General features: G+C 52.8%; 1 protein-coding gene across 2 annotated transcripts; it reads left to right on the forward strand.

Moving 5' to 3' along the window:
• The first annotated feature begins 70 nt into the window (after positions 1-70).
• Positions 71-27,030, forward strand: TRIM3 (tripartite motif containing 3). Of its 2 annotated transcripts, none has more exons than XM_022563141.2 (12): positions 71-2,004; positions 10,314-10,479; positions 15,938-16,169; positions 16,394-16,545; positions 16,773-16,953; positions 17,235-17,967; positions 18,073-18,176; positions 23,798-23,965; positions 24,154-24,322; positions 24,577-24,647; positions 25,651-25,791; positions 25,914-27,030. In XM_022563141.2, exons 2-12 carry the CDS (start codon positions 10,349-10,351, stop codon positions 26,064-26,066), a joined length of 2,235 nt encoding a protein of 744 aa, XP_022418849.1. In that variant the 5' UTR covers positions 71-2,004; positions 10,314-10,348; the 3' UTR covers positions 26,067-27,030. The 2 variants fall into 2 exon arrangements, with proteins under 2 accessions (XP_022418849.1, XP_022418848.1); XM_022563140.3 differs by lacking the exon at positions 71-2,004 and adding an exon at positions 2,150-2,340 and having other exon boundaries at positions 25,914-27,029.
• Positions 27,031-27,559: the final 529 nt, after the last annotated feature.

Below are 27,559 nucleotides of genomic sequence, written 5' to 3' on the forward strand. Positions count from 1 at the left end.
GGGTGGTCTGGGTAGAGAAACGCTCAGTCTAATTACACACCAAAATCCTATCATTTCAGGAGAGCTGGGGCCAGATAGCTGAAGTCACAGGTTTCAGGAACAATCTGAGGGCCTACTCTCCTCCCCCAGCCCCAGTAGGAGCCAAAGCTTTATTTGCCCTTTAGGCTAGCACCAGGATAAAAATGGATCTTAAAACAGGGCCCAGAGGGGGTTGGGCCCACTGACCTCCATCATCCAATCATTCATACAGCAAATATTTACTGAGTGTTTTTATTTGCCAGGCACTGCGTTAGACCCTGGCGAAACATCAGGGAATAAAACACGGTCCCTGCCCACAGTGCTTACAGCCTAGTGGGGGATAGAGGCAAGTAACTAGGCAACTACAATACAGTGATAAGTACTAGGATACAGAATACAGAAGTACAGGGGGCTATGGGAGCAAAGAGGAGGGGCATCTAGCCTAGATAGGTGGAGATGGGGATGTCAACTTGAAAGCTGAGACCTGAGGGTAACTAGAGGATAGCCAGGTAAAGAGTAGGGGGAAGAGCATCTTAGGCAAAGAGGCCAACATACGTGAAGGCCCTGCGTAGGAACAGGAAGGAATTCAGCTTGGGAAAAATGAAGGGGGAGTGGCTAGAGGATGACTATAGAGGTGAGGTAGTAGATCATGCTGAGCCTTTTCAGGCTGCTTACGGGCTTTTGCCCTTTGTTCAAAGGAGCTGTGAAGCCTTATCAGCAGACGGTGGATGACGTGGGAGTTTAGGACTGAGGAAAGGAGTCTTTGTGAGGCTTAAAATAGTGTTATACAGACCGGAGTTGCCTCATATTGAGTAGTCTCTTAGCCCTGGCCCCATATTCCAAAGCAAGGGTGAACCCTGTCGGAGGCTCATTCACAAGCACCAGAGCACCTGCGCTGGGTGCCAGAACTGAGGCAGATTAGAAGTCAAGGCACTTCCCAGGGTCCCTGCTGCAGCCCGGTGTTGAGCCCAAATCTGAACCTTGTGTGATGCAAGAAAGCTCCCTGATAGCACTTTGATTTACTCAGGGACCAGGTACCATCACCCTATGCTCCTTGACCAAGGAATGCTCCAGATTTTTTCAGCATTCTCCCCTACCTCTGGAAGGGTGCAGTTATCTGACTGGAGCTTCATTATAGAGTGGGGTGGCCCCTCACTTTATGGGCCACTGGGGCTTTTTCAACATGAAAGGTACTGAGGTTCCAAGTGACTGGAGGCAGGACCTATAAGCAGAGCTCAAACCCTGGTTCCAGCACTTTCTGCCTGAGTGATCAGGGTTAATGTCTGGGGAGCCAAGGGCCCTCAGTTATTTCCGTTGCAAAACACGGCTAATAAAAGAAGCTACCTATTAAGATTATGTGTACTAAAGAAGATAATATATGTAAAGTGATTCGTTATGTGTCTGGCACATAATAAGCACTCAGTCCTTGTTAACTGTTATACTTTTTATTATTTTCCACCGGGGCTGCTTTTCCACAAGGTGATGATTCTGAGAATTGCTCTGGTCTTTGGAGGGTGGAAGGGAGTCGCTGGATGGTCTGAACCATAATTGCCTCGCGAGGGGGCTCCTGAGAGAGAGCCAGGCACCTTGAGCCAAGTTAAGTCCCCCATCTTTCTACCCCGTCAGCCCCTTCTCCCCAGAGCTCTGCGTACTGCCCTTCTACCCTGGGGCTCGTCCGCCGCCCAGAGATCCGTGCCGAGGCACAGGCGATCCCTGTCTCCCCCTGCTCAGCAGAGACCACAGTAGCATAGTCCGTAGGAGCCCCCCCAGGAAAGCCTGGAAGGGCACCTCCAGGAGACAGCCCTTACCGGCTCCCAGAGTCCGAACACCCTGCCGTCCAGCTGCCTTTTCGTGACGGAGCGTCCGCCCAGTCCCTGAGACCCACTGCGCTGCCCTTTCCTGGAGCCGTCGGGAGCCAGAGGCAGCTGGCGGGGATCGAGGATCCGGGATCCGGGATCCTGCTCAAGGGTTCCCCAGCCCGACAGGGTAGGCAGCTCCTGCAGGAGCTTCGGGAGAGTTGGAGGAGCGGTGCGGGTGGGGTTGGGGAGGGCGGGGCCTCCGTGGCGGCGGGCGGGGCGTGGGTGGGTCTTCGGTCTCCCAGCCGCCCCCTCCCCCGGCTGGTCCGCAGCCCCGCCCCGGCCCCTCCCTCCGGCCTGTGCGGCGGGTCCGGCGGCGGCGCCGGCGCGGGGACAGGCGGAGGCGCGGGACGTGGGGCGGCGCCGCGGGCAGAGCCGGGCGGACGGGCGCTGGCAGCAGCAGCGCCGCGGGCCCTTCGGAGTGGCCGCAGTCCGGGTCTTGGCCCTCCCATCCTGCCTCGCCGCGGTGAGTGCGACGGGCGGCCCCCAGGGGTGCGTTTGTATCCCTGTCTGCCCAGGTCCCGGTCCGGGTGCGAGCGGCGGTGTGTCTGTCCGAGTGTCTGTGGGTGAGGGCATAGATGCTTTTCAAAAGCTGTGCCTGTCTCTGTCCACGTGAGGCGTGTCCCTGTCCGTGAGAGCAGTGGGGGGATTCTTCGGGCTGTGGCTGCTCACGTGAGGTCCATGTTTGAGGGGGGAGGCGCGGGTGGATGGGTGATGCTTCCTTGGAGGAGCGCGGGGCTTGGGAGCTTGTGTATGTTGGCGGAGGGTGTCGAACGCTGCGGCCGAGGATGGTGGGGGGTGGGGGAGCGGGTGGGGCTGCTGAGTGGGACTCTGGAATCTTGTGGCCCAGCTTGTCCGAGGGTTCCTTTCTCCCTGGTGCAGACACTTCCACCCTTTGCTACCCCCTCCCTCCTCAGGCACCTAGAGGCCCACCAGCGGGTATAGAGGACACCCTTTCCTCCTCTAGCACTGGCCTCTGGACAGGAAGCCGCATCCGGAGGCTGTTTCTTGTAGGAAAGGACCCTTCTGTTTCCCCTGCAGCCTGGGCCCCGCCTGGAGGACCCCAGGCTCCTCCCTGGTTCTGGCCTCCTCCCTTCTGGACTTGGCTTCAGATCATGGGCTGCAAACCTGCAGGGACAGATGGTTGCAGGTTGGAGGGGCAGGCTGCACCCCAGGGAGGTCAGTCCACTAAAGGCCAGCCCTGGGCTTGTTCCTGGTGTGGGGGTCTCCGATGTGGAAAGCAAAAACCCAGGACTGGCCCCTGTAGGGAGATGAGATCTGGAAGGTTGGAGCAGGTGCAGAGGTCTTTTTCACAGGTCTCTCCCTGCCTGTCTGTCCAGCTCATCAGTGCCCATTCATCCCTTAAGCAGGGTTCTGATTTGCTGCAGAATTGGAATCAGAGCTGCAGGCCTGACAGGTGCCCTGCTTCTCTTGGCTTGCATGCCTCCAGTGACAGAGCACTTACTACTTCTGTTATGGGAAAGCTTCTTTATGTTAAGTGGAGGTCGTTTTCCTTGGAACTTCGTTCACTTGTCTTGTTATTGCCTTTGATTTTGCCTCTCTGTCTGGTGAGAGGATACTGCAGTGATTTAAAGCATGGCTCTCTTATCACCAACATATACTGAGCACCCTCTGTGTGCCAGGTGCTGCCTCAGCCACTTAGGGGACAATGGCATTCTTGCTGAGAGAAGAGCTTGAGCAAAGGCCCATAGTTGATATAGTACAGCCTGTGTTCAGAAAAATGGAGCAAAACCATTTTGCTAGGCTAGGGTAGGGGGTGCCCAGAGGGAGTGTCATGGGTGCCCTAAACTCAGCAAACATTTATTTTGGAAGGGAGGTGGGGACAACTACAGCCACTCTCTAACACACCTAGCCTTCCTGTGGAAACCAGCAATCATACTCAAGGTAGTACAAGATTGGATTTAATCATGGGCACATATTACAGTCTGTAGGGACCTTTGGCTGGACAGAAAACCTTGGGAATCTCAGATTTGGGGAAGAAAAAGATACCCTCCCCCAATTTGCAAGTAAGGGGATGGAGTAGTCCAGAGTCTTACCTTGCATGGGCAAAATTAGTGAGAGTCAGGACTAACTCCTGGATCTCCTGACTTTTAACCTAGACACATTATAGGAGCAGAAGCAAGGATAATAGTCATACCTTATATCTGAAAGTTGAAAGAAGAGGAGGAATTGAAAAGACTCCCAGGATTCTGGCTGATGTGGCTAGGTGGATGGTGGTGGCTTTTACTGAGATGAGAGACGCAGCAAGATGAGTACGTTAGGGGAAAGTGAATTCAGTTTTAGACTAGTCTCTAGCATCATCCCTGTACAGATGTCCAAGGTACAGCTGGATATACAGGTGTGGGTTCAAGAAGTTTTCTGCACAGGAGATAAGGCTTTGGGAGTCATTAGCAAGTGGATGGTAACTGAAACCATGGGAGGTGGTGAGATTTTCCAGACAGAGTATGGAAGTGAGGGGAGGAGAGGCCCTAGAACAAAGCCCTGAGGAGCTAGACATATAAGGAATGGACAGTGAAGGAGCAGCCAGAGAGGCAAGTGGAGAACTCGCGTCGAGTGGGTTGTGATAGCATCAAGTACAGCCTCTGCCCTTTTGAGTCTTGCTCTCTTGCCCAACTGGTCTGTGTTTCTTAATTTTTCATGCTTCTGTTCCATTACTCAGTGTTTTCCCAGTATACCTATCAAACTCCTATTTGTCCCCCAAGAGCCGGCTCATATATCCCTTCCTCTGCAAGTCTTCTTTATTCTCCACCACTTTCAGAGTTGGGTACTTCCTCCTCTTTGCTGCCATAGCAGTTTGAATATGTCAATATCACAACACTTATCACATGGTAGTTGTATATTTCCATGTCTGTTTCCCACACTAGTCTGAGAACTTGTGAAGGACAGGGAGTGTGTCTGTTTCAGCATTGTGTCTCCAGGAACCACTTTAAGGGCCTTGCCAGAGGGCCCAGGAAGTTTGATTGTTTGATGGGTTGATCGGCTCATTGAATGGTTCATTCACCTACTTACTCAGTCTGGCAGAAGTGGGTGGGAGAGTTGGTACTGCAGATTTCATCATTTTCCTTCCCTGCCAATCTTATTGCAAGGATTCCTTGGCTTTGAGGACTTCACCTCCTCCAAGGCTTCATCTGTTTCAAAGAAAACCCAAAGACTGTAGCCTGCAGTCATTTGTCATTTTGCTGAAGCCTCAAATGATCAAATACACTTGGAGGCCAGTGACCAGGAGTGAGTCATTTTCAGAAGCAAGTGAGCCTAACTGGCCTCTTGCATCCACTTTTTAACAATGCCTCGGTCACCTACCTTCACTCACAGCTGTGTCAATCACGTACACTGGGACTCTCATGAGGTTGTACGAGGAAGTCATGGAGGAAGTTAGATGCTGTTTGAGAATTTGGAGAAACTGAAAAGCCTTGAAACACATCCTTTGCAGATGTCAAAGATCAGGTGGAATCAGCACTGGCTGTCCTCATTTGCTCACAATCAACTTCCTCTTCAGCCCCCTGTATCTGGCTTCCTTTCCTCCAGCCCTTAGAAACCACACTCCCTGAGGTTAATACCAGCTCCTTTTGGGCTTTAGATCATGGGAACTGTTTGCAGCATTTCACAATGAAGATTGTTCTCTTACTCGTGAAGCTCTCTTCTCCCTTGGCTTTCATATCTCTTTCCTGATTCTCCTGCCTCTCTGGCCACACCTTTTCAATTTCTTTTCAGGCTTTTTTTTTAAATGTTGAGCCTTCTTTTAATTTATTTATTTTTATTTTTGGCTGTGTTGGGTCTTCGTTTCTGTGCGAGGGCTTTCTCTAGTTGTGGCAAGCGGGGGCCACTCTTCATCGCAGTGCGCGGGCCTCTCACTATCGCGGCCTCTCTTGTTGCGGAGCACAGGCTCCAGACGCGCAGGCTCAGTAGTTGTGGCTCACGGGCCTGGTTGCTCCGCGGCATGTGGGATCTTCCCAGACCACGGCTCGAACCCGTGTCCTCTCTTTTCAGGCTTTGCTTTCTGGGCCTGTCCCTTAAATGTTGAGGTTCGTTGGGGCACAGTCACAGGCTCTTCTTTCTCATCTTATGCCCCCTCTGGGTGATGTCATCCACTTCCATGCCTTCAGGTACCATCTCTACACCAACTCCCAAATCCATATCTCCAGGCCAGACCTCTTTCCTAGGCTCCAGCTTGTCTTTCCACCTGCCAGCTGGACCTCTCAAATGTCCCATAGGCACCTCAGATTCCTCTTACTAAACACTGAGCCTGTCACCCTCCCATCCAAACTGCTTGTCTTTCAGAGTTTTCAAGCCAGAAAACTGGGAATCATCTCTAATTCTTTCTTCTCCCTCTACTCTTCATATCTAACCAACTGGTCACCAAGTTCTATTGATTCCTCCCTATAAAATCCACTTCTGTCAACCTCCCCTTAGCCACTCCCCTAATCAAGGCCACCATCATCTCTCCTCTACGATATCATGGCAGTCTCTTAACTTTCTGCTCATGATACCTCTCAACTGTTTCCCACAGTGCAGTCAAAAATTTACTCTTTTTGCTCTCTCACTCTATACTTAAACCCTCTTCACCTCCCCACCCTGCTCCTTTGCTCTTTGGATAAAGCCTTAATCCCCTAGCAGGGAAGGGTAAAGTCTCAACTCCTCAATAAGGCCAACAGAGATTTGTATGATCTAGCTCCTGCCTACCACTGCATCTCATTTCTTAGTCCTCCCCTGTCACAGTGTTTGATTCAGTCTCCTGATGCAGAAGGCACCATTCTCTCTTTAACTCTTACCCATCCTGGAGCTCTTGAATGGCCCTTTCTTCAGGAGGACTCTCTGGGCCTCCAGCCTCCTGTACATCCTTCCCTCGCCCCAGATCTAGGTTAGGTGACTCTCAGCAATCAGTGCTTCCCTGTCATAGCCCTCACCATATTGCACTACATTAATTGATTTATTAGATTGTGGAATCCATGAAGGCTGAGCTGCGAGTATTTATCTTTGTATCCCCAGGCCTAGCAGAGGTGTTGAATGAATGCTGAAAAAGGAAATGAAGTGCCTTTAGAACCTCAATTAAAAGATGGGAAGGATAAGGGATGCAGAGATGGCAGTAGGCAGCCCGAGGAAGGAGGGTGAAATCTCAGCTCTGAGTTCAAGATCTTCCAAGTACCTGCTGTGATAAACAGTCTGTTTCAACCATGGCCTATAGGACCTCGGGGGGCAGATCTCTAAGGAGCAGCGAGATGGGAGAGGTGGGAGTAAAAGCCCAGGAGAGGAAGGGAATCTTGGTGATTTAGGCAGGGGTGTGACCTCAGCGGCTGCATGCCCAGCACGTCTGGGTGGGGAACTGAAGCAGGAAGGGGAAGGGAGGGAGGAGCTGTCCGTGCTTGGATGTTGCCCAATCACCGCCCCTGTGTGACAGGCTGGGAGAGCCCCTTGGGCTTGGAGAGAGGTGGAGCCTGACTTCCAGCTGCCCCAGAAGGGCCCAGTAGACCACTCCTACTCTTCCTCTCAGCCCTCCCCTTCGCCAAACAGAAGCTTCAGCTTGGCTCCGGCCTCCTGTTCCCTCTGCCAACCCTCGGTCTGTCCTCCTCCTGCTATGTTGTTGTCTTTGTATTAAGTCTCCAGATTCAGAACCCTGCACATCTGGAGAAAGAACCTCAGAATCCCATTGTCCACATTCAGGGATGCCCTTCCTTCCTACCCTATCCATGCCCACCCTCACATAAACATAAGGCACATGCAGCTGAGCCCCTCTCCTGCCCCTCCGCAAACCTGGAGAGAGCTGCGGACTCTGGACTGGCCCCACTGCATTCATTCATTCATTCTTCATTCACGCATTGTTTTTAGAGAGGGCCATGGTGCATGGAGTTGGGCACAGATAATGGTGACCTGCTCCCAGTCACTGCCTGTTTTGAAGTAGTCTGGCTCTCGTTCTGCTTCCCTTCATGGCCAGATTTCTCTCCTGAATTGTCTACAACTGCTGTGTTAATTTCTTCATTTCCATTCATCTTTCCATCACTCTGACCTGACTTCTGCCCCTCCCATTCCACCACAGCCAAATCTGGTGGACGCTCTCCAGTCTTCATCTTACTTCACCGCTCCTTCTTTCTTGAATGCCCCTCCTCCCCTGACTTCCTTGACCCCACACATTCTTGGTCTTCCTCCCATCTCTCTGAGTTCTTCTTCACTCTCTATCCCTAGATGGTCGCATCCATTATCATTGCCTTGTGTCATTAATATGCCAATGCTTCCAAGTCAAAAACCAGCCCAGACCTCTCCCTGGAGCTCCTATATTCTATTTCTTACTTGACATCTCTACCTGGGTATCACACAGGCACCTCTCAGACGTCTCATGGTTAAAATGGAATGGCCCAAATCAGCTCCTTAGCTTTCACTGTCTCTAGGCATAGCCCATCATCCTCAGGGGAGAAACCTGGGAGGCCTTATTGTCATTCCTTAACCCTCCCACATCCAGTCCATCGTGGTGTCCTTTTGACTCAACCTCATGGTTGTTTCTCAAATCAGTCCGCTTTTTTGCCTATAGCTCTGCTAATACCCAACATCAGCCTACCTGAAGAACTGGGGTAGCCTCCCAAGCTTCCACCCTGGCTCCTCTTCAATCCTCATAGCTGCCAGTGTAGCTTTTTAATTTATTTTTATTTTTTTGTAAATTGCATCATTTCCCTCCCAATTTGGGATAGAACCCGGATTCTTAACATCAAGGTTCTTTGTGATCTCATTCCAGCCTACCTTCCCAAACTCCCCTGTGGCCTTTTATGCCCTTTGCTCTGACCACATGAGCCCTTTCGGGTTCTCAGTGAGTTTCCGCCTAAGGACTTTCCTTCACGCTGTTGCTTCAGCCTAGAATGATTTCCCTCCCTCACTCTCTGATGCCCACACCCTCACCCCTACTATTTTCCTTCCAGCCCTCAAAGCTCTACTTAAAAGTTACCTGCTTGGAAAGGCCTTCCCCAATCACCCAATCAAAAAAGCATTCTTTCTCATAGCATCCTTTTCTTCTGTATAGCACTCCCCTCTCCCAATCTGTAATTATATATTTATTCATTTATTTACTTTTCACTACCTCCCCACCACGAGGACAGTGACCATATCTGTTCTGTTTATCACTCTATCCCCAGCACCTGTACAAAGTAGGCACTTAATAAATATTTGTTGAATTACTGAATTAATTCAATAAATATAGACCAATCCTTATGTCAGGCTCTGTGCTAAGTGCTAGGAATAAAAAAGAAATAAAATATAATGCCTCTCCTCAAGAACTCTGGACAAAGCAGAGAAATAACAAGAAAATTACAGTATAGTGTATAAGGGCCAGGATGGAGGAAAGACAAGGTGCAGAGTGACATAAAGGTGGAGCACCTCACCAGACTTCAGGAAATCAGGGAAGGCCTTCTGGAGGAGGTGACATTTATGTGCAGACCTGAAAGATAAGCGAGAGTTAGCCAGACGAAGTGGGGGTGAGCAGAGGATCTCAGGCCGAGGGAACAGAATGTGTGACTGCCCAGAAGCAAAAGAGAACAAGGAGTTTTCCAGGAACTGAAAAGAAAGAAACCAGTGTGACTACTCATAGAATCATGAGATGTGAGGTGGTAGAGGGAGGTATCGGCCAAAGCTAAGCTTTGTTGGCCAATTTAAGGAGTTTGGACTTTGTCCTCTGGACAATGGAGAACCATTGAAAGAATTTAAACAGGGAGTTAGTGATAAGATGGAATGTGTGTTTAGAAGCCTCCTTCTGGCTGTGAGGGAGAGGGATGAGAAGGCGTAGGCGAGGAGAAGGACACCAGTTAGGAGGCTGTTGCTGTATCGCTGGAGAGAATTGGTGGCACCTGAATTGGGGTGGTATCTGTGCAGTTGGAGAAAAGGGGATAAGGTATTTGGGAGGTAGAATCCACGAGACCTGGATACTGATTGGATGTGGAAAAGAATGTGATCCCGGGCAGTTGTGCTGGGAGGTGGGTCAGAGCATAGATAGAAGGGCTGCAGGTGGTCAGAGGAGAGACACTCCATCAGGAAAGTCTCCCGGGGGAGGGTTTGGGGGAGGCAGAGGAGATGAAGGGTGGGTGTGTCAGTGAAGGACATCCCCGTACCACACACTTGACATACACTATCGCAAATTCTCAAGACAACCATTTGAGGTAGGGATTATTATTTCCATAACTGCAAATTAGGAAACTGAGGCTCAGAGAGGGTATATGAATTGTGCAAGGTCACATAGCTGGTAAGAGGCTGAGCTGGGTCTAAATCAATCTAACCTGACGCCTGTGCTTTTAACCAGAGCAGCAGGCCCGGAGGGTACTCAGTCCATGTTCTTCACCCTGCTGGGTCCCTGGCAGAGAAGAGATGGGGCTAGTGCTCTGCAGGGGATCAGGTGGGGAGAGGGTTTGCTGGCTTCCCTGGTACTGACCGTCTTTCCGTACACAGGCTGGTGTGAGTGGTAGGTGCCATCCGTGGGCACCATGGCGAAGAGGGAGGACAGCCCTGGCCCTGAGGTCCAGCCAATGGACAAGCAGTTCCTGGTGTGCAGCATCTGCCTGGATCGGTACCGGTGCCCCAAGGTTCTGCCCTGCCTGCACACCTTCTGTGAGAGGTGAGGGTGTGTGTACCGGGGAGGGATGAGGACCTTGCAGGCCCCCCGGAGAAGGGAGTGGCATGTGTAAACCTGTAAGAGGTGAGGGAGATGTGTGCACACATGGAGGGGAGGAGATGAACCCCAGCCTACAGGAGGTAAGGGTTCGGTGCAAGAACCTGTGAGAGGACCGGAGGTTCCTAACACTGGTCTGTGGCCCCTGCCCAGAACAGGGCCTCCTCTGCCCCTGCCCAAACCCCAAGGCAGCCTTCCCAGAGAAATCAGGCAGAGCTGAGACTCTCAACCAGCTCTGGCACCAGAACTTTCTGACCAGTGTGGGAGGATGTTCAAAACTAGGTCTGTCCTCCCTGCCTGTCCTCACTGTTGTCCTGAGGCACTGAATGAAAGGCAACCCCTCCCAGCCTCTGGGCTTCTATCTATTATTCATTCACTTAACAAATATTTATTTATCGAGCAACTACTATGTGCCAGACCTGTCCCAGGCACTGGGCAAGCAGTGATAAGCAAAAGCAGATATGATCCTTGCTCTTAAGGAGCTTACAGTATAGTGAAGGAGAAAGATAGTGATCAAATCATCTGACAGTCAGACTACAGATAAATGTAGTCCGTGCCACCTCAGTCAGACACCCTCCCAACGACGCCCTGCATCTTGCCATCACCCAGAATAATACCACTTCTTCTGTGGTTACAGACTCCAGTATCCCACTCTTGGCTTCCATTACCCCACTCTCACTACACCAGCTTTGACTGGATGTAGATGTCCAATGCCCTTGACTGCTCCGTCTTCTCCCAGCTCCTTCCTGGTCTCCCTTCCTTTCCTACCCATCCTGAATCCCATGGTGGACCATAGTCCTCTACAATTCCCACACACCTTTGTCCTTTTCTAAACCCATGTGGCAGAAGCTCAATCCTGGATCTGAGCTGTAATTGGAAAGCTCCATACCTTCTCCTATATCCAGATCACTGAGCATTCTTGGAGAAAATCAGTGCCTGAGAAATTATAACAATAGCTACCGTGTATTGATTGCTTACTATTTGCCAGGGACTGGCTAAGTGATTTACACGTATTGATTTACTTGATCCTCACAACAGATACTTTATTATCCCCATTTTAGAGAGGAGGAAACTAGGGTTCAGAGTCATTAAGTAATTAAGAGATATTTCCGAGGCTCCGCAGCAAGTAAATAGTCGAGGTCTGAATCCAGGTTTAACTGCAGAGCCTTCTCTCTTAATACTACTCATTCATTTATCCCTTGGTCCCTGCTCTCAAAAACTTATGCTGTAGTGGGAGGTGACAGACAGTAGGCAAGCAAATAATCAAACAGGAGAGTCACAGCTTGGGCTAAGTGTTTTCCAGGAAATAAACAGGGAGTAAGTGCGGGCGGTTGGGCCAGGGGCTAGTCTACGTAGAGTCATCAGGGAAGGCTTCCCCGAGGAGGTGACATTTGACCTGAGACCTGAGGATGAGAAGGAAACAGACATGTACCGATTGTTCCAGGCAACAGGATTATCTTCGCGCTGTTCCATGCAAAGGCCTTAAGAAAGGAGTGAGTGGGGCATGTTCAGAGACCAGGGGAGAAGCCAGCGTGACTGAGTGAGGAGGAAAGTGGGATGAAGTGAGGTCCGAAAGAGTCAGAACAGTTCACGGGGGAGCTTGGCAGTTTTAGGAAAGTTTTGGATTTTGTTCTATATGCAGTGGGAAACCGCCGGAGGATTTTTTTTTTTAGCAGAGAAGTAATGTGACATAAATTAGACTTTTGTTTTTTGGCCGCGCCGCATGGCTTATGGGATTTTAGCTCCCCATCCAGGGATCGAACCCGAGCCCTCGGCAGTGAGAGCACGGAGTCCTAACAACTGGACTGCCAGGGAATTCCATAAATTAGATTTTTCTTAAAGCTCATTCTGGTTGTCGTTTGGAGAGTGGACTCTAGAGAAGCAAGAGTGGAAACAGGAAGCCAGTTAGGAAGCAGTCGTAAGCCAGGTATGTGCCACACGTAGGACGGAGATCTTGATGAGTTCAAAGGTATTCAGGATAAACTCCAGATTCAGCAAAGCTGGGGAGAGAATTACAGGGGAACTGAGTAGAATGGTTGAAATGCAGATTTCATAGTTGATGCCGTGATGGGTGATGAGACATAGGTAGTGCTGGGAGCATGGGAGTGGATAGCTGAGGTGAACTGGAGGAAAAGATCACGGGGGGAGGGGCTGAGAGGAAGCTTAGGAACTAAGAAATCTTGATGGTGGGTGGGTCACCCTGTGGATGTCAGAGCCACCGAGAATGATGGCAGGAGTGTGTGTGTGTTGGGGTGGGAGGGAGGGTAACAGAAGAGAGTGAGCCAGAAGAAAGACTTCGGCCAATGGGGAAGCAACCATTGAGTCAGTGGAGACAACATCAGGGAGGGGTGTTGTAGACAGGCCTGAGCTTCCAAGGAGCTGGAGGAGAAGAGTTTAGAAATGTGCCAGTTGGGGGCGGGGAGGACTCAACCCCACCTTCTGGTCCTGAGGAATGTGGAGTATGAGACAAAAACCACTCAACTCGAGAAGACTGAAGGGGAAACTAGGTCACAAATAAGTTAATATTTGTGAAGCACTTAGCCTTGTGCCTGGCACATAGTGTTTGTTAAATAAAGAAAAATTAATTAATTCAGATCAAGAAGTGTAGAGAACGTTAAGAGATCGAGGATATGGGAAACTTTGCAACAGGTAAATCTTCCCTCCACAAATTTGTGGTCTCCAAACACAGCTGCCGTCAGTCTGTTTCTAGTAAGATTCCTCTCCCGCTCCATTCAGTGACTGATCCCAGCCTCCCTGTCCCCCTGGATTCCCACCACCACCCCACTCCTTCGCTTTCAGCAGCTGACCTTGCCGGAGGCAAGTTGGGCATCCTCTCTCTAATTTTGCCCCCTGTGCTCAAGTGCATCCACCTCATTTTCCCCTCCCTCCATCCAGAGGATGGGGTCCACTCCTCTTCAAGCCAGCCTGAGCCACTCTCCCATCCCCAGACCTCGTCCCATGTCTTCTAGTGTCTTCCCTCCCTCCTTCTCTACTGGCTCCTCAACTTAGAAACGTGCTCAAGCCTCCCGTTACAAACAGATAAGAACACTCCTTTGTCCCTCTGTCCCTCCCAGCTGCCATCTAACCCATCAACCTACTTTTTACTCAAACTTCCAACCTCCCATTCACTCTTCAACTGGCAAGAGTCAAGCCTGCCTTCCTCTACCCCTCCCTCCACTCACTGTTTTCCTTACAGACAAAAGTACTCTTACAGTTGCCAGTTTCCATGGGCATTTTCCAGTCCTTAGCTTCCCTGACTCCGCAGCTGCTTTTGACACTGATGACCACTCATTCCCTGCTTCTGAAATTGCACTACTCACTTTGCTGCCCTGACACTCTCTCTCCTACCTCTCTGCCCGTTCCTCTTTGCTCTCCTCTTTCAGTATTTGCTGGGTGCTCTGTCCTGCTCTTGGCACTGTAATCCCCTTCTTGGTGATCATATCGTCTCCCATGGCTACAGAAGCCATCTAAATGTTGATGGCCTCCCTGTCTTTATCTCTAACCTGCCTTCTCCCCAGCTGTCTACCGATCCCCTCTGCCTGGATGTCCCACCGTTACAGTAAACTCAACCAGGGCAAGGCTGAACTTCCCTGTAAACCAGTCCTCTTTCTGTGTTTCTCATCGTGGTGAATGTCACTCAGTCATCTAAGCTAGGAATCTGGGAGTCAACTGAGACTCATCTCTCACTCCCCATGTCTAATCAGACAACACTGCCCACTGGCTGCACTTCTCAAATACCTCTCAAATTTGTTCCACCTCAGTCTGCATTGCTGTTGCCTAAATGCAGGGCTTCCTCACCTCTTGCCTGGACTATTACAAGAGCACCTTGGTTAAGCACATGCTTCGCCTCGGATCTGGCTCTCGTGCTTACTAGCTTTGTTACTTTGGGCCACTTACCCTCTCTGAGTCCATTAACAAACACCACGTGCAAAGCACAGCTGCCACATTGTGCTTAATGAATGGTAGCTGGATACTGAGGAGGACGGTGCTCCTACCCCCTGTCTGCTGTCTCATCATGTTCGCATTCACCCTCCACACAGAGGCAGAAATGGAAAGCTGGCTGTACCATGCTCCTGCAGCTCGCTCGTGCCGTTCAGATAGCTTCTAAGCTCCTTGACGTGACCCAGGAGCCCTCCATGAACTGGCCCACGCCTCTCTCTCCACACTTCCCTTACCATTCCTTGCCTTGGGCGTCCTCTCCAGCCACCTTGAACTGCTTATAATTCCCTACTCATGCTGTTTCTGGCCACCTTGTGTATCTGGAACACCCTCCCTCCTCTCCCTGCACCTTTCTTGGTCAGACTAACAATTATTTATTGGGCTTCCCTGGTGGCGCAGTGGTTGAGAGTCCGCCTGCCGATGGCAGGGGACACGGGTTCGTGCCCCGGTCCGGGAGGGTCCCACATGCCGCGGAGCGGCTGGGCCCGTGAGTCATGGCCGCTGAGCCTGCGCGCCTGGAACCTGTGCTCCGCAACGGGAGAGGCCACAGCAGTGGTAGCGCAAAAAAAAAACAAACAAAAAGAACAATTATTTGTCCAGGAAGATTTTGCTTACATCACCTCCTCTTCAGCCTTTTCTGGCTACCCTCTCTACTACCAGAGGCCCCTTCTGTGCATTTCCTTATCACTGCATCTTCTGTGTTCCTTATATTAATGACAGGTAATCCTAATAGCTGTAATTAGTATTATAATAGTATTGTAATACTACAATATGTCGTACCTTCTGGGAGTCAGGCGTGTCAGCACTTTACATTTAATTCTCCACGCCTTGTGAAGCCTGTACTGTCTCCATCTTACAAAGGAGAGATCCTTGGCTCATAAAAGTTAAGTAACTTGTCAGGGGTCATACAGTATAATAGTTGACTGACCTGGGAATTGAACCCAGGCAGCCTAGCTCCAGGACCCATGCCTTTAATCATCACACTGTTTACTTCTACAAACTCTAATTTTGTTACTTTTTTTCTCTACAAACGGGGAGTATTTTAGAGGTAGGCACTGTGCTTTATCTTTGTATCCCCAGAGCTTGGCATAAATTTGGCAAGAGCAGGTAGTCAGTAAATGTTTAATGAGTTAATGGTGCGGGGGTAGGTAGTCACATATTTTCTGTGAGAAGGGTTTGTAAACACCTGTGAAAGGTGAACTTGTGTCTGCGCACACTGTGAGGAATGCGTGTATGTCTGATCCTCTGAGAGACGTCAGGGATGTGTTGCCACTCAGTTGTGAGAGGTGAGGCCTTTTACCCCTGCTGTTACGACAAGATGCGTGTGCCGGCCAGAGAGGTTTCTAAACGAATGTGACAGCACAGCTGTGAGCACAAGGACTGGCGCCCATGGCAGGTGACAGGAGGGGTGCACTGACACCGCCCTGCCGCTTCATCCCTTTGACTCCCCCTCCTCCCCGGCCAGATGCCTCCAGAACTACATCCCTGCCCAGAGCCTGACGCTGTCCTGTCCAGTGTGTCGGCAGACGTCCATCCTCCCTGAGCAGGGCGTCTCTGCGCTGCAGAACAACTTCTTCATCAGCAGCCTCATGGAGGCCATGCAGCAGGCACCTGACGGGGCCCACGACCCCGAGGACCCCCACCCCCTCAGCGCAGTGGCCGGCCGCCCCCTCTCCTGCCCCAACCATGAAGGCAAGGTGGGCCCAAGCAGGCCCAGTGAGGCCAGGACTTGGGGTGGAGGGGGAGGAGAGGTCGGGGGAGGGGCCGAGTGGCTGCGGGTGAGAGGGTATTCTAAGTGGTCCGGGTAGCGGGGGTGCACCTGGAAGGTGAGAGGCAAGGAAGGCAGGTGGGGTGGGGGAGGGCAGGGGACAGAGAAGCGTGGTGTCTAGTCGTTGCCTGATGGGAGTCCTTGCGCCGCCAGACGATGGAGTTTTACTGTGAGGCCTGTGAGACGGCCATGTGCGGCGAGTGCCGCGCCGGCGAGCATCGGGAGCACGGCACCGTGCTGCTGCGTGACGTGGTGGAGCAGCACAAGGCGGCCCTGCAGCGCCAGCTCGAGGCGGTGCGCGGCCGGTAGGCGCCCGGCGGGAGCCCGGGCTGGTGGGGCCGTCTGGGATGGTGTCTCAGCGGGGGCAGAGGAGGGACCTTCGGGAGGGTGGAGATAAAATTCTTAGGGAGGGTAGGGGGGGGTCTCAGGGAGCGGAAATCCTGGAGGGCGGCAGTAGGGTCTCCAGGGAGAAGGGACAGTTTCGTGAGGGCATCCTCAAGCAGCTCTGGTATGAGCTGTTTCCCCTCCCCAGACTACCACAGCTGTCCGCTGCCATCGCCTTAGTGGGGGGCATCAACCAGCAGCTGCAGGAGCGCAAGGCAGAGGCCCTGGCCCAGATCAGCGCAGCCTTCGAGGACCTGGAGCAAGCGCTGCAGCAGCGCAAGCAGGCCCTGGTCAGCGACCTGGAGGCCATTTGTGGAGCCAAGCAGAAGGTGTGTCCGCTCACCCTTTCCCACCACCGTCCATCATGAGATGGCCTGTCGCCTCCATGCGTCCCCTGCTCCCCACACGCGCGCACCCCTTCCCCTAGTCTATACTTGCCCCCTTCTGGCGTGGCCAGTAGGTACTGCGGGCATCTGTGTCCGTCGCCCACACTCACCCTCTTGTATTCCCTTCATGCCATAGTACAAGTTCATCAGGGATCACAGAGACACCCCCCTCACCTTCCCCTCCACAAGCCTGCTTACCCAACCCTCCCCTAACCCCTCCTCAGGTGTTGCAGACCCAGTTAGACACACTGCGCCAGGGGCAGGAACACATCGGCAGTAGCTGCAGCTTCGCTGAGCAGGCACTGCGCCTGGGCTCGGCCCCGGAGGTGTTGCTCGTGCGCAAGCACATGCGAGAGCGGCTGGCGGCGTTGGCAGCGCAGGCCTTCCCGGAGCGGCCCCACGAGAACGCGCAGCTGGAACTGGTCCTCGAGGTCGATGGGCTGCGGCGATCGGTGCTCAATCTGGGTGCGCTGCTCACTACGAGCGCCACTGCACACGAGACGGTGGCCACTGGCGAGGGCCTGCGCCAGGCGCTGGTGGGCCAGCCCGCCTCTCTCACTGTCACTACCAAAGACAAGGATGGGCGGCTGGTGCGCACAGGCAGCGCCGAGCTGCGCGCGGAGATCACAGGCCCCGACGGCACACGTCTGCCGGTGCCCGTGGTGGACCACAAGAACGGCACGTACGAGCTGGTGTACACGGCGCGCTCCGAAGGCGAGCTGCTCCTCTCGGTGCTGCTCTATGGACAGCCGGTGCGCGGCAGCCCCTTCCGCGTGCGGGCCCTGCGTCCTGGGGACCTGCCACCTTCCCCGGACGACGTCAAGCGCCGCGTCAAGTCCCCTGGCGGCCCGGGCAGCCACGTGCGCCAGAAGGCGGTGCGTAGGCCCAGCTCCATGTACAGCACCGGCGGCAAACGGAAGGACAACCCCATTGAGGACGAGCTCGTCTTCCGCGTTGGTACAGAGAGCCTTGGGCGGAGGCAGAGCGGGGTTGAGGCGGGGCCAGAGACTCAAAATGACCTCAGTGTGAATTTTTTGCTTCCATCCCGTTTCTTCCCCACAGGCAGTCGTGGAAGGGAGAAGGGTGAATTCACCAATTTACAGGGTGTGTCCGCAGCCAGCAGCGGCCGCATAGTGGTAGCAGACAGCAACAACCAGTGTATCCAGGTAAGCTCTCCCCTAACACCAAAATAGAAGTTCTCAAGCTACAGCCTAGTAAAACGACAACAAAACAAAAATAAAACAAAGAAACAAAAACCCAACAAAGTATACAGGTCGCCTCCTGAAGGGTGAAACCCTACAGATACTACCTTTACTTAAAGAGCAATGAATCACAGCACCACCACCACCCCCACTCACTCGCCATCCGTTCCGCAAGGGCCACAGCAGGAACCAGCGCCTTCACAGTTAGGCACTGGGGTTTACTGTGCCGGCAGCCTCTACCTCCCAGGCTGTGGCTCAGGCCAGACCAGCTCCTGGACCCCAAAGATCCGGCTCATTGTTCCCTCCTCGCTGCCTCCACCTGAGTCCCTGGCTGGCTCACTTTCTGCCCACCACGGTGATCAGGATACAGCCTCTGCAGCTCCCCACTATCTCCCAGCATGCCTGCATGGATCCAGAATGCGTGTCGTCTGTGCCCGTCTCTGCAAACGTCCAGTTGACTAGACAGTCAAACGGGGAGAACTTGTGAAAAGGGGTGCCTTCCAGTGGCTAGACTATAGTGCGTCCTCATAGGTGGTCCTGCCTCTGGCCCTCCCAGCGCCTCACACACCTGAGGAAAGCATCTGCCACTTGAATGGACGTAGCCTCTGCTGCACTCTGAGCTCCATAAAGCCAGAAAATGCGGTTTTCTCTTTTCCTTGTAGTGAGCCTACGAACAGGCAGAGCCAGTGACGGGCACCAGTGTGGTAGGTGCAGCAGAGCAGTTCACAGCTCAGGCTCTGAAACCAGACACCTGGGCTTGAATCCTAGCGCTGCCACTTACTGACAAGTCATGTGACCTCCCTGAGCTTAGGTTAACTCATGTGTAAAATTAGGAAAAGAATACCTCAGAGGGTTGCTGGGAGCATTGAATGACATCATGTACTGAGCCTGGCACCAAGTGAACCTTCTGACGCTTAGCTGTTGTTGAAAATACCATTGTCCAGGTGGGGACAAAAGCCAGGAGGTGGGAAGGTGCTATAGGGCGTTGTTCAGGGAACTGGAAGGGTCCCAGAGTGGCTGGAGGGAGATTGCTATTAGAAGTGGAGTAGCTGAGGTCACGCTGTAAACGGCTTTGGAGAGGAAGCTGTGGAATTTTGATTTTATTCTGTACAGGATTGTCTCTAATTACTGTAAGCTTTCAGTTCTTGGAAACGTTTTGTCAGGTAGTAAAACTTTCCCCTGAAGATCCTTACTTCCCATCTGTACACTTAAACTTCTTCCGGACCCTCTGCCTGAGTACCCCCGTCACAGATGCAGCTCTGCCAAAGGCCTGTCACCTCAGTGTCAGCTCCTCCTGGCCCTTGCTTTCCACCTAGCTGACTGAAAGAGCCAGGAACTCTTCCATGACTATATTCCCAAGCCTGTCTAGCCCGCCTTTATTCCCACCTTGTTCCTAAGAGCAGAGGAAAGGAGAAGCTCAGGTCCACGCAGGGAGGCGTTTGGGTCCAGGCTGGATGGTGAGAAGTGGAGGGGTTTGGATGGGTAGGGGTGGCGCTGAGGCCCTGCTCCATCACAGCCTCCACCCTCCAGCTCCGTTCCGCCTTCTTATGCCAAGGATGCTTTTTGGCACAAAAGTTGAGGTTTGGGAAACTTCCCCTGGGGTGCACACACACGCGTACTCATATCCCCGGAAAGATGTGCCACTTTGTCTCCCTGACGAGGGCCTGTGTCTGTCTGTTGTTTCAGGGTGGGGACTTAAGAGGGAGGGCCTAGTGCAGCCCCTCCCCCCTCCGAACACTTCCTTCTACTACAGCAATCCTCCTTGCCCCTGCTGCCACCCATGCAGCAACCTCATAGCTGCTAGGAGCCTGGCTCTCGATTCCAAAGCTGAGGTTCTCTCACTCTGGGGTCCTCAGGTCTGCTATGGGCCAGGCTCCCAGATGCACTGTGACTCCCCCTCAGTTCATGAGGATTGGGGCTCTCGTGAACTTCTCCTCCTTTGGACCCGGCTGTGGTGGCAGCTGAGGCAAATCCTCTCCTTGTGCTGAATCAGCATCAGCTGACAGAAAAGAAGAAACATTTTGTGATTCTGAATGAAGAACTTGATTTGGATATATTACATCCTTGTGTAATGGTCTGAGTCCAGAAATTTTATCAGCTCTTCTGTGAAAACATCCTCATTTCCTTCAGGCAGAATGCTGATCACACTCTCCCCCAAGCTCCCTCAGCCGTTTGCCGTATAGCACTTTTCATTCTCTGCCAGAATCACTGGTTTGTTCGTTTTATTTTGTTCTGGTCTCTCCCCCAAGTAGACTCAGATCCTGAAGTTGCTTACTGCTACCATGGCAAAAGAGAGACATGTTAAGGATCAAATTAGGGCACTGGCAGATTCTAGAGATAAGGAAGCAAATATGGCAGGTTTTGACGAGCCATCAGATATCCAGGGAGAGGGAGGGATCAAGAATTGCCGGGCTTGGTGACCTGAGTAGGCGGTGTTGCCATTTGGGAGCGGGCCTGGGAATAAGTTGATGAATTCACTTTTGCCTGCGGTGAGTTTGAGATAGCTGTGCGGCATCCAAGGGGAGGTGTGCGATTCTGGTCTGGGAGTGAGCTGACGGATTTATTCATTTGTTGAATGTCTGCTGTGTGCCAGTTGCTATTCCAGTGCTGCAAATGCAGCAGCGAACAAAACAGACACAGTCCCTGCCCCACCTGGGGCTTACATCCTTAGATGGGGGACAAGGATACTTAGCAGTTATTTAGTGACAGGAGTGACAGTTGTTATGAAAAGAGCTAAAAAGCATATATCACGGAGACTTAACTTTATGTGTGTATATTGATTTAGGAGATGGAGTTGTTCATTAAAACCTTCTCTGGGGCTTCCCCGGTGGCGCAGTGGTTGAGGGTCCACCTGCCGATGCAGGGGACACGGGTTCGTGCCCCGGTCCGGGAAGATCCCACGTGCCGCGGAGCGGCTGGGCCCGCGAGCCATGGCCGCTGAGCCTGCATGTCCGGAGCCTGTGCTCCGCAACGGGAGAGGCCACAGCAGTGAGAGGCCCGCGTACCGCAAAAAAAAAAAAAACACAAAACCTTCTCTGAAGAAGTGACCTGGAAATTCTGAGAACTGGAGGATGAGTAGGAGTTGGCCAGGTGTAATGGGTGGGATAGGTTAGGATAGGCTGGGAAGAGGAAGACCCCCTAAAGCCTCAGTGTTGAGCTAGAAACTAAGCTGCTCGGAGTGGAGGAGGCAGACACATTGCCTCACTACCCAGCTGGTGGTACCTTTTCGTCCCTCTCACAGCACCTCTTCAGCCCGTGGCGCCTGCCTTCTCCAAGTGCTGTCCAACCACAGGGGACCAGGGCAGAAGCCAGGGGCATTTCTGATCAGCCAGGGAAGGGCATGATGGGAGGTCCACATCAGGAGGAAGTGATGTCCATTGGTGAGACCAGTTCAAACAGCCCTGCGGGCCTAAGAAACAGAGATGATGCAGGGGCGGGGGGCTCAGTCCACGCAGGAGGGAGAACATCTGGATCACAGAACAAGGCCAAGGCCCATAACTTGAGTCCTCCAAGGCTGCTCCTGGCTCTGATTTATCTTGTGTCCCTAGAGTTATAACAAAGCAATGTGTGAGCCTTATGCAGTGAGTGACGTTGTGGCTGTGAAGGAGGAGCAAGAAGGCTTAGCTGTGGAGGAGAGGAGCATTAAAATCGTAGGTGCTTTTAGGATGGTGAGACCTGAGCGTGTTGCTAAGGTGGAAGAAGTACAAGAGGGTGAGAGGTTGAAAGGTCTCCTCTGTCCAGATTACCTTATCAGCCTCATAGCCTGGACGGGCTAATCCATGTCCACTCCCCCACCCTCACCTACCCCTTTCTTGTCTGCTGCTAAGTCCTGTGGAGTCTTCCTCCCGTATGTCTCTCGATCCATCTACTTCCCTCCAGCGAGTGCCCTGGTCCAAGCCATCATCAGTTCTCACCTGGACCCTGCAGCACCTCTGCCTGGCCGGCCAGCTTCCAGTCTCGACTCCTCCCTGCAGCCAGAGTGCTCGTTCTGAAAAAGCTCCCATGTGATCTTTCCAACACCACCAAGCAGTTCTCCAGTTCTCAGTGGACACTGGCCAGGGATCCTTTAAATTCAACTCAGTTCCGACATGATCTACCTGGAGATGGCATCACATCCCACAGGTTGAAGGCTCAGTCCCATAAGACTGCCCCTACTTCAGATGCTAATCGAAAGTTCAGTTTGTCACCTGTAGTCTGACCAACCAGCTATAAAGTGGAAGTTCCCACAACCCACTCCTGTGTTCAGTTAATTAGCTAGAGCAGCTCACAGAACTCAGAGAAACATTTAATTACGTTTATCAGTTTACTATAACAGATATTATAAAAGATACAGATGAGCAGCCAGGTAAGAGATACATAGGGTGAGGTCTGGAAGAGTCCCTAGTATAAGGAGCTTTGGTTCCTGTGGAACTGGGGTGCACACCCTCCTGGCACCAACCCGGAAGCTCAAGAATTGTTCAAGAATTTTTATAAAGCTTAATCTGTGCTCCCCACCCCTTCTCCTTCCCAGAGGTTGGTGGGTAGAGCTGAAAGTTCTGACCCTTTAATCAGATGGTCTTTCTGGTGACCAGCCCCATCCTGAAGCTATCTAGCGCCCCCCCAACACCCTAAGTCACTTCATTAGCATAAACTCAAAAGAGACTCCTTATGAATGACAAAAGACACTTATTGATCAGGAAACTTTAAGAGTTTGAGGAGCTCTGTGCCAGGCACTGGGGACAAAGGCCGAATATATTTCTTTTTTTTTTCCCCCAAATTTATTTATTTGTCTGTTTTTGGCTGCCTTGGGTTCGTTGCTGCGCGCGGGCTTTCTCTAGTTGCGGCAGCGGGGGTTACTCTTTGTTGTGGTGCACGGGCTTCTCATTGTGGTGGCTTCTCTTGTGGAGCAGGGGCTCTAGGTGCGCGGGCTTCGGTAGTTGTGACACACGGGCTTAGTTGCTCCGCGGCAGGTAGGATCTCACCGGACCAGGGCTCGAACCCGTGTCCCCTGTGTTGGCGGGCAGATTCTCAACTACTGTGCCACCAGGGAAGTCCCTCAAATATATTTCTTATTATATTACAAAGTCAGATCTCCTCTTGTCACTTTCCTGCCCAGAAATTTTCAGTGAATTCTCATCATACCCAGAATAAAACCTTACTCCTTCTGTTCTTTACGGGAGTGCCCACTGCCCTCCATCCACACTAGGCAAGTAGTGCCCATACTGAATTCAAGCAGCGCCCCTATTGGACTGTGTGCCTTCTACGTACTGCTGACTCTGCTTAAACACCTTTCTTCCCCCTCCTTTACTCGCCAACTTTGGTTCAGCTCTTGGCGTCCCTATTAGGCTTTTAGCTCAGATTGCCCCTGCTCTTGGACCACCTCTCACCCCTTTCACATTCCCACAGTCCCATTCACGCCTCTGCTGCCTGTCCCCTAAGGTCAGCGCTGGCAACGTCGGATTCTCCCCACAGCAGGGTGTCAGAAAGTGCTTGTTGAGTGCTGAATGAATGGGGGTGGGCCTCCTCCCTCAGGGTCCTGCTCCCTCCCCTCTGTGCCCACAGTCTCTCCCCTCCTGCCCCCTCCCTCCCTTGCTCCTCTGCTCCAGGTTTTCTCCAATGAAGGCCAGTTCAAGTTCCGCTTTGGGGTCCGAGGACGCTCGCCTGGGCAGCTGCAGCGTCCCACAGGTGTGGCCGTGGACACCAATGGAGACATTATCGTGGCAGACTATGACAACCGTTGGGTCAGCATCTTCTCCCCTGAGGGCAAGTTCAAGGTGAGAGGCCTGCTGTCACTCTACTCTGCACCCTTGGCCAGCTGAGATGTCCATTCTAGCGCCTCCTGGTGGTCAGGGCCTGGACTGCTCGATCCATCCTCGGCCTAAGGTTCTGCTTTGGTGCCAGGCTGGGACTACTCTCCCCACGGGGCAGGATAAAGCCCCTAACGGATATCCCCTTCCTCCAGACCAAGCTTGGAGCTGGCCGCCTCATGGGCCCCAAGGGAGTGGCTGTAGACCGGAATGGGCATATCATTGTGGTCGACAACAAGTCCTGCTGCGTCTTTACCTTCCAGCCCAATGGCAAGCTGGTTGGCCGTTTTGGGGGCCGCGGGGCCACTGACCGCCACTTTGCAGGTATTGGGAAAGAACTTAGAGACCTAGTCTCTGATACCCCAGTCCCAAAGAACTCCCCTGGATGTCCCAGCTCTACAGACCCCCTCCTCCTATATCTTGGCCCTAGGGGACCCCGTCCCTTCACTATACCCTAGCACCATCATCCCAGAGACCCCACCCCTCTCCTCACACCACAGCTTTGTCATCCCAGATGTTCTCCCCCATCCCACTCAGTATCCTGGCTTACTGCCAGAGGGCCCACTTTGTATTTTCAGGGCCCCATTTTGTGGCTGTGAACAACAAGAATGAGATTGTAGTGACGGATTTCCATAACCATTCAGTGAAGGTCAGTGCTCTCCCTCCCTCTATGACCACAGTTCCATCATCCTTTCCTCTTGCACAAGACTCCTCTCTCCCTCACCTCCCTTTTCTCCCCCTTGAGATCATTCATTTGAACAATTAACATTTATGGCGTGGCCGCGTTGTCCCAGGCACTATGCTAGAAGCTGGGAATACAGCGATGAATAAAGCAAATACATTCCCTATCTTATTGGTTCTGGTCTAGTGGGGAAGAGAAGAAAGTGCCAGGATATTACAGTGTGATGTGATGCATTCTGTGGCAGGAGAGTGCGGGGAAACTGAGCGAGGGGGTAGCAGGAGCATTTGATGCAGGTGGAACTAAGCACAGGTGGGAATTCACCAGAAGGTAGGGGGACAGGAGAAGCCAAGGAGGTGGGAACTCATACCATGTAGTCAAGAAACTACAAGTAGTTCAGATGAGGTTTGAAGAGGGGAGTGGTGCCAGGTGAGAATGAGGCTTGCTCATTCCCTCAAGGGGCTTGCTCTCTTCCTAAGAGCTATGGGCAGTCACTGAATGATTGCAGGCAGGAGGGTGATGCAGTCCTGTGTGTCTTAGAAAGATTGCTCTGGCTGAGGCGAGACTAGAGGCAGGAAGATCAGTCTTTTACAATAATCTGGCTGAGGACCATTGCAGTGGCAATATATGCATAGGGTACAGATTTGCGATACAGTCAGCGGGTTGTGGTAATTCGTTGGCCGTGGAACAGAGGAGAAGGGGGAGTCGAGAATGACTCATGGCTACCTGGGTGTTGCCAGTCACTGGGAAGGAGAAAGAAGAACTACTTTTCCAGGGAAGATAAGCTGCCCAAGGGACATCAGCTGGAGATGTCCAGTAGGCAGTGGCATGCATGGACGTGAAGCCTGGGAAGAACTGGTTTATAGCTGCAGATCTGGGGATCCTCAGCCCTGGGGCTTCACCCCATCCTCCTCCAAGGCCCCGTCTTCTGCCTGAGGCCAGGTCCCCAGTCCCCAGCCCTTTCCCCTGCCAGGTGTACAGTGCCGACGGAGAGTTCCTCTTCAAGTTCGGCTCCCACGGCGAGGGCAATGGGCAGTTCAATGCCCCCACGGGAGTAGCCGTGGACTCCAATGGAAACATCATCGTGGCTGACTGGGGCAATAGCCGCATCCAGGTGAGGAAGGCCCGGGGATGGCACCAGGGTGAGGTTTCCGGCTGGGCCCCAGGCACCCCCTCCTCAAATGCCACTCATCTGCCTGATCTCACGGCTCCCTCCAATCTCCGCTCGTCCCTCAGGTATTCGACAGCTCTGGCTCCTTCCTGTCCTATATCAACACATCTGCAGAGCCACTGTATGGCCCGCAGGGCCTGGCACTGACCTCGGATGGCCACGTGGTGGTGGCCGACGCGGGCAACCACTGCTTTAAGGCCTATCGCTACCTCCAGTAGCTGCACGGGACCTGCCTGGCTCTTGGAGGGACGGACATAGGGGTGATTGGACAAGATGGTCTGGCCAGGAGGTGGGCCAGACCTGGCAGCACTGAATGTGGGCTGCGGGCGCGGGTGCGCCCGGTGCCCTCCCTCTCCCCCCTCCCAACCCCACGGTTGCACTTTATTTATTCGGTTCTTGCTTTGGTGACTGGGTGGGCCTGGACCATGGTCCCAAGGATGTGTGCAGAGCTTCACCCTCCCCTCCCCTCCTTACACATCACCCCATCCCCTCGGTCTGCTCCCCACCCCCACAGCCTGGGGCCAGAGCAGCCTCTTACTCCAGGGCAGAAGTCCCTCTGGTTGTCTCCCTACCAGCCCGTACACACTGACAGAGACAGCAGTACCCACCCCTCACATTAAATAGATGTGTTCGCCACGATGGTTTTGTTGCTTTCTTGTGGGCCGGGGCTGGGAGGGGAGAGGAGGGTGCAACTACCTCTTGACGAAAAGGTGAGCAGGCAGCTGGGAAGGGGACCCAGATTCCCAAATGTGCCCTGATGTTTTGAAGCTTCAGGAGAGGAGAGCAGAGAAGGGGAACGCCTGGGGCTCAGCCACCTCTGAATGCCTGTCCCCAGACCCACGTCTCCTGCAGAAATAGTAAGTCCTTTGGCTATCTGCTCTGGGGCTGAGAAATGACCCTGGCCTAGAACACAGCCAGCAGCTGTCGGGAGAACAGTTGGAGGGATGACAGCAATCCTTGAAACGCAGGCCTGGGTTAGGGACCTGGGGCGAGCCCAGGTGGAAGCTGGCTGTGGGAGACTCCGTGGCCAATTTCAGAACTCAGTCCTGGAGGCTCGGAGCTCTGCTTCCCCCTCCTGCTGTTCATGCCAAGACTGCTGCCCTTTCCCCACAGTGGAACAAGGGTCCTAGCATCCCCTCCTGAGCTCTGTTCTGCCAGGGTTTGGCTGCCAGTTCCAGAGATGATTACCACTAGCTCTCAGTGATTTGGGAGGTAGGGACTGTGATTCTCCCTGTCTACAAAAGGCTGAAGCTGCCCTTCATTGCTGAGTAAGAGCAGAGCACAGTCTTGAATCTGTAGGTGTCATACTCCTAACTGATAAGTTATAGCACCTTACTCATTCTTACGCCCCTTGCACCTAGCATGGTGACTGGCAGAGAAGGCACTCAACAGTATCTGGGGAGTCATGGGTCTGGGAGGGTTGGTTATAAGAGGTCATGGGGAAGCTCAAGACTTTGTCCTGGTGTAGCATGATTCCCAGGGCTAGGGTGGGAGGGCCTGTCCATGCACCTGTGGAAGACCATAGGGGCTTTGCAGAGATCAAAGGGACACCGTGTGGACCACATGGTGTGTTCACCTTCCTGCTGCTTTTCGGCCCCACTGGTTGGGACCTGGTAAGCAGGTGGAGGGACGGATGAACTCCCTGAAGGCTCTAAGGCAAGTGTTACAGGGCCTGGCCCCAATTAGGAGTAGGATTGCCTGAGCCCGTGCC

The sequence above is a fragment of the Delphinapterus leucas genome, chromosome 7 (genome assembly GCF_059928025.1).
Source record: "Delphinapterus leucas isolate spDelLeu-1000000601 "Yukka" chromosome 7, BTC_Dleu_Yukka2, whole genome shotgun sequence".
In the NCBI taxonomy this organism is placed as follows: Eukaryota; Metazoa; Chordata; class Mammalia; order Artiodactyla; family Monodontidae; genus Delphinapterus; species Delphinapterus leucas.

Excerpts from the sequence above, each read along its gene's own strand:
- TRIM3 (XM_022563141.2), top strand. The coding sequence starts at position 10,349 with ATGGCGAAGAGGGAGGACAGCCCTGGCCCTGAGGTCCAGCCAATGGAC. Across the intron at positions 16,170-16,393 it reads GCCCCAACCATGAAGGCAAG|ACGATGGAGTTTTACTGTGA; the intron begins GTGGGCCCAAGC and ends TTGCGCCGCCAG. Across the intron at positions 24,648-25,650 it reads TCCATAACCATTCAGTGAAG|GTGTACAGTGCCGACGGAGA; the intron begins GTCAGTGCTCTC and ends TTCCCCTGCCAG.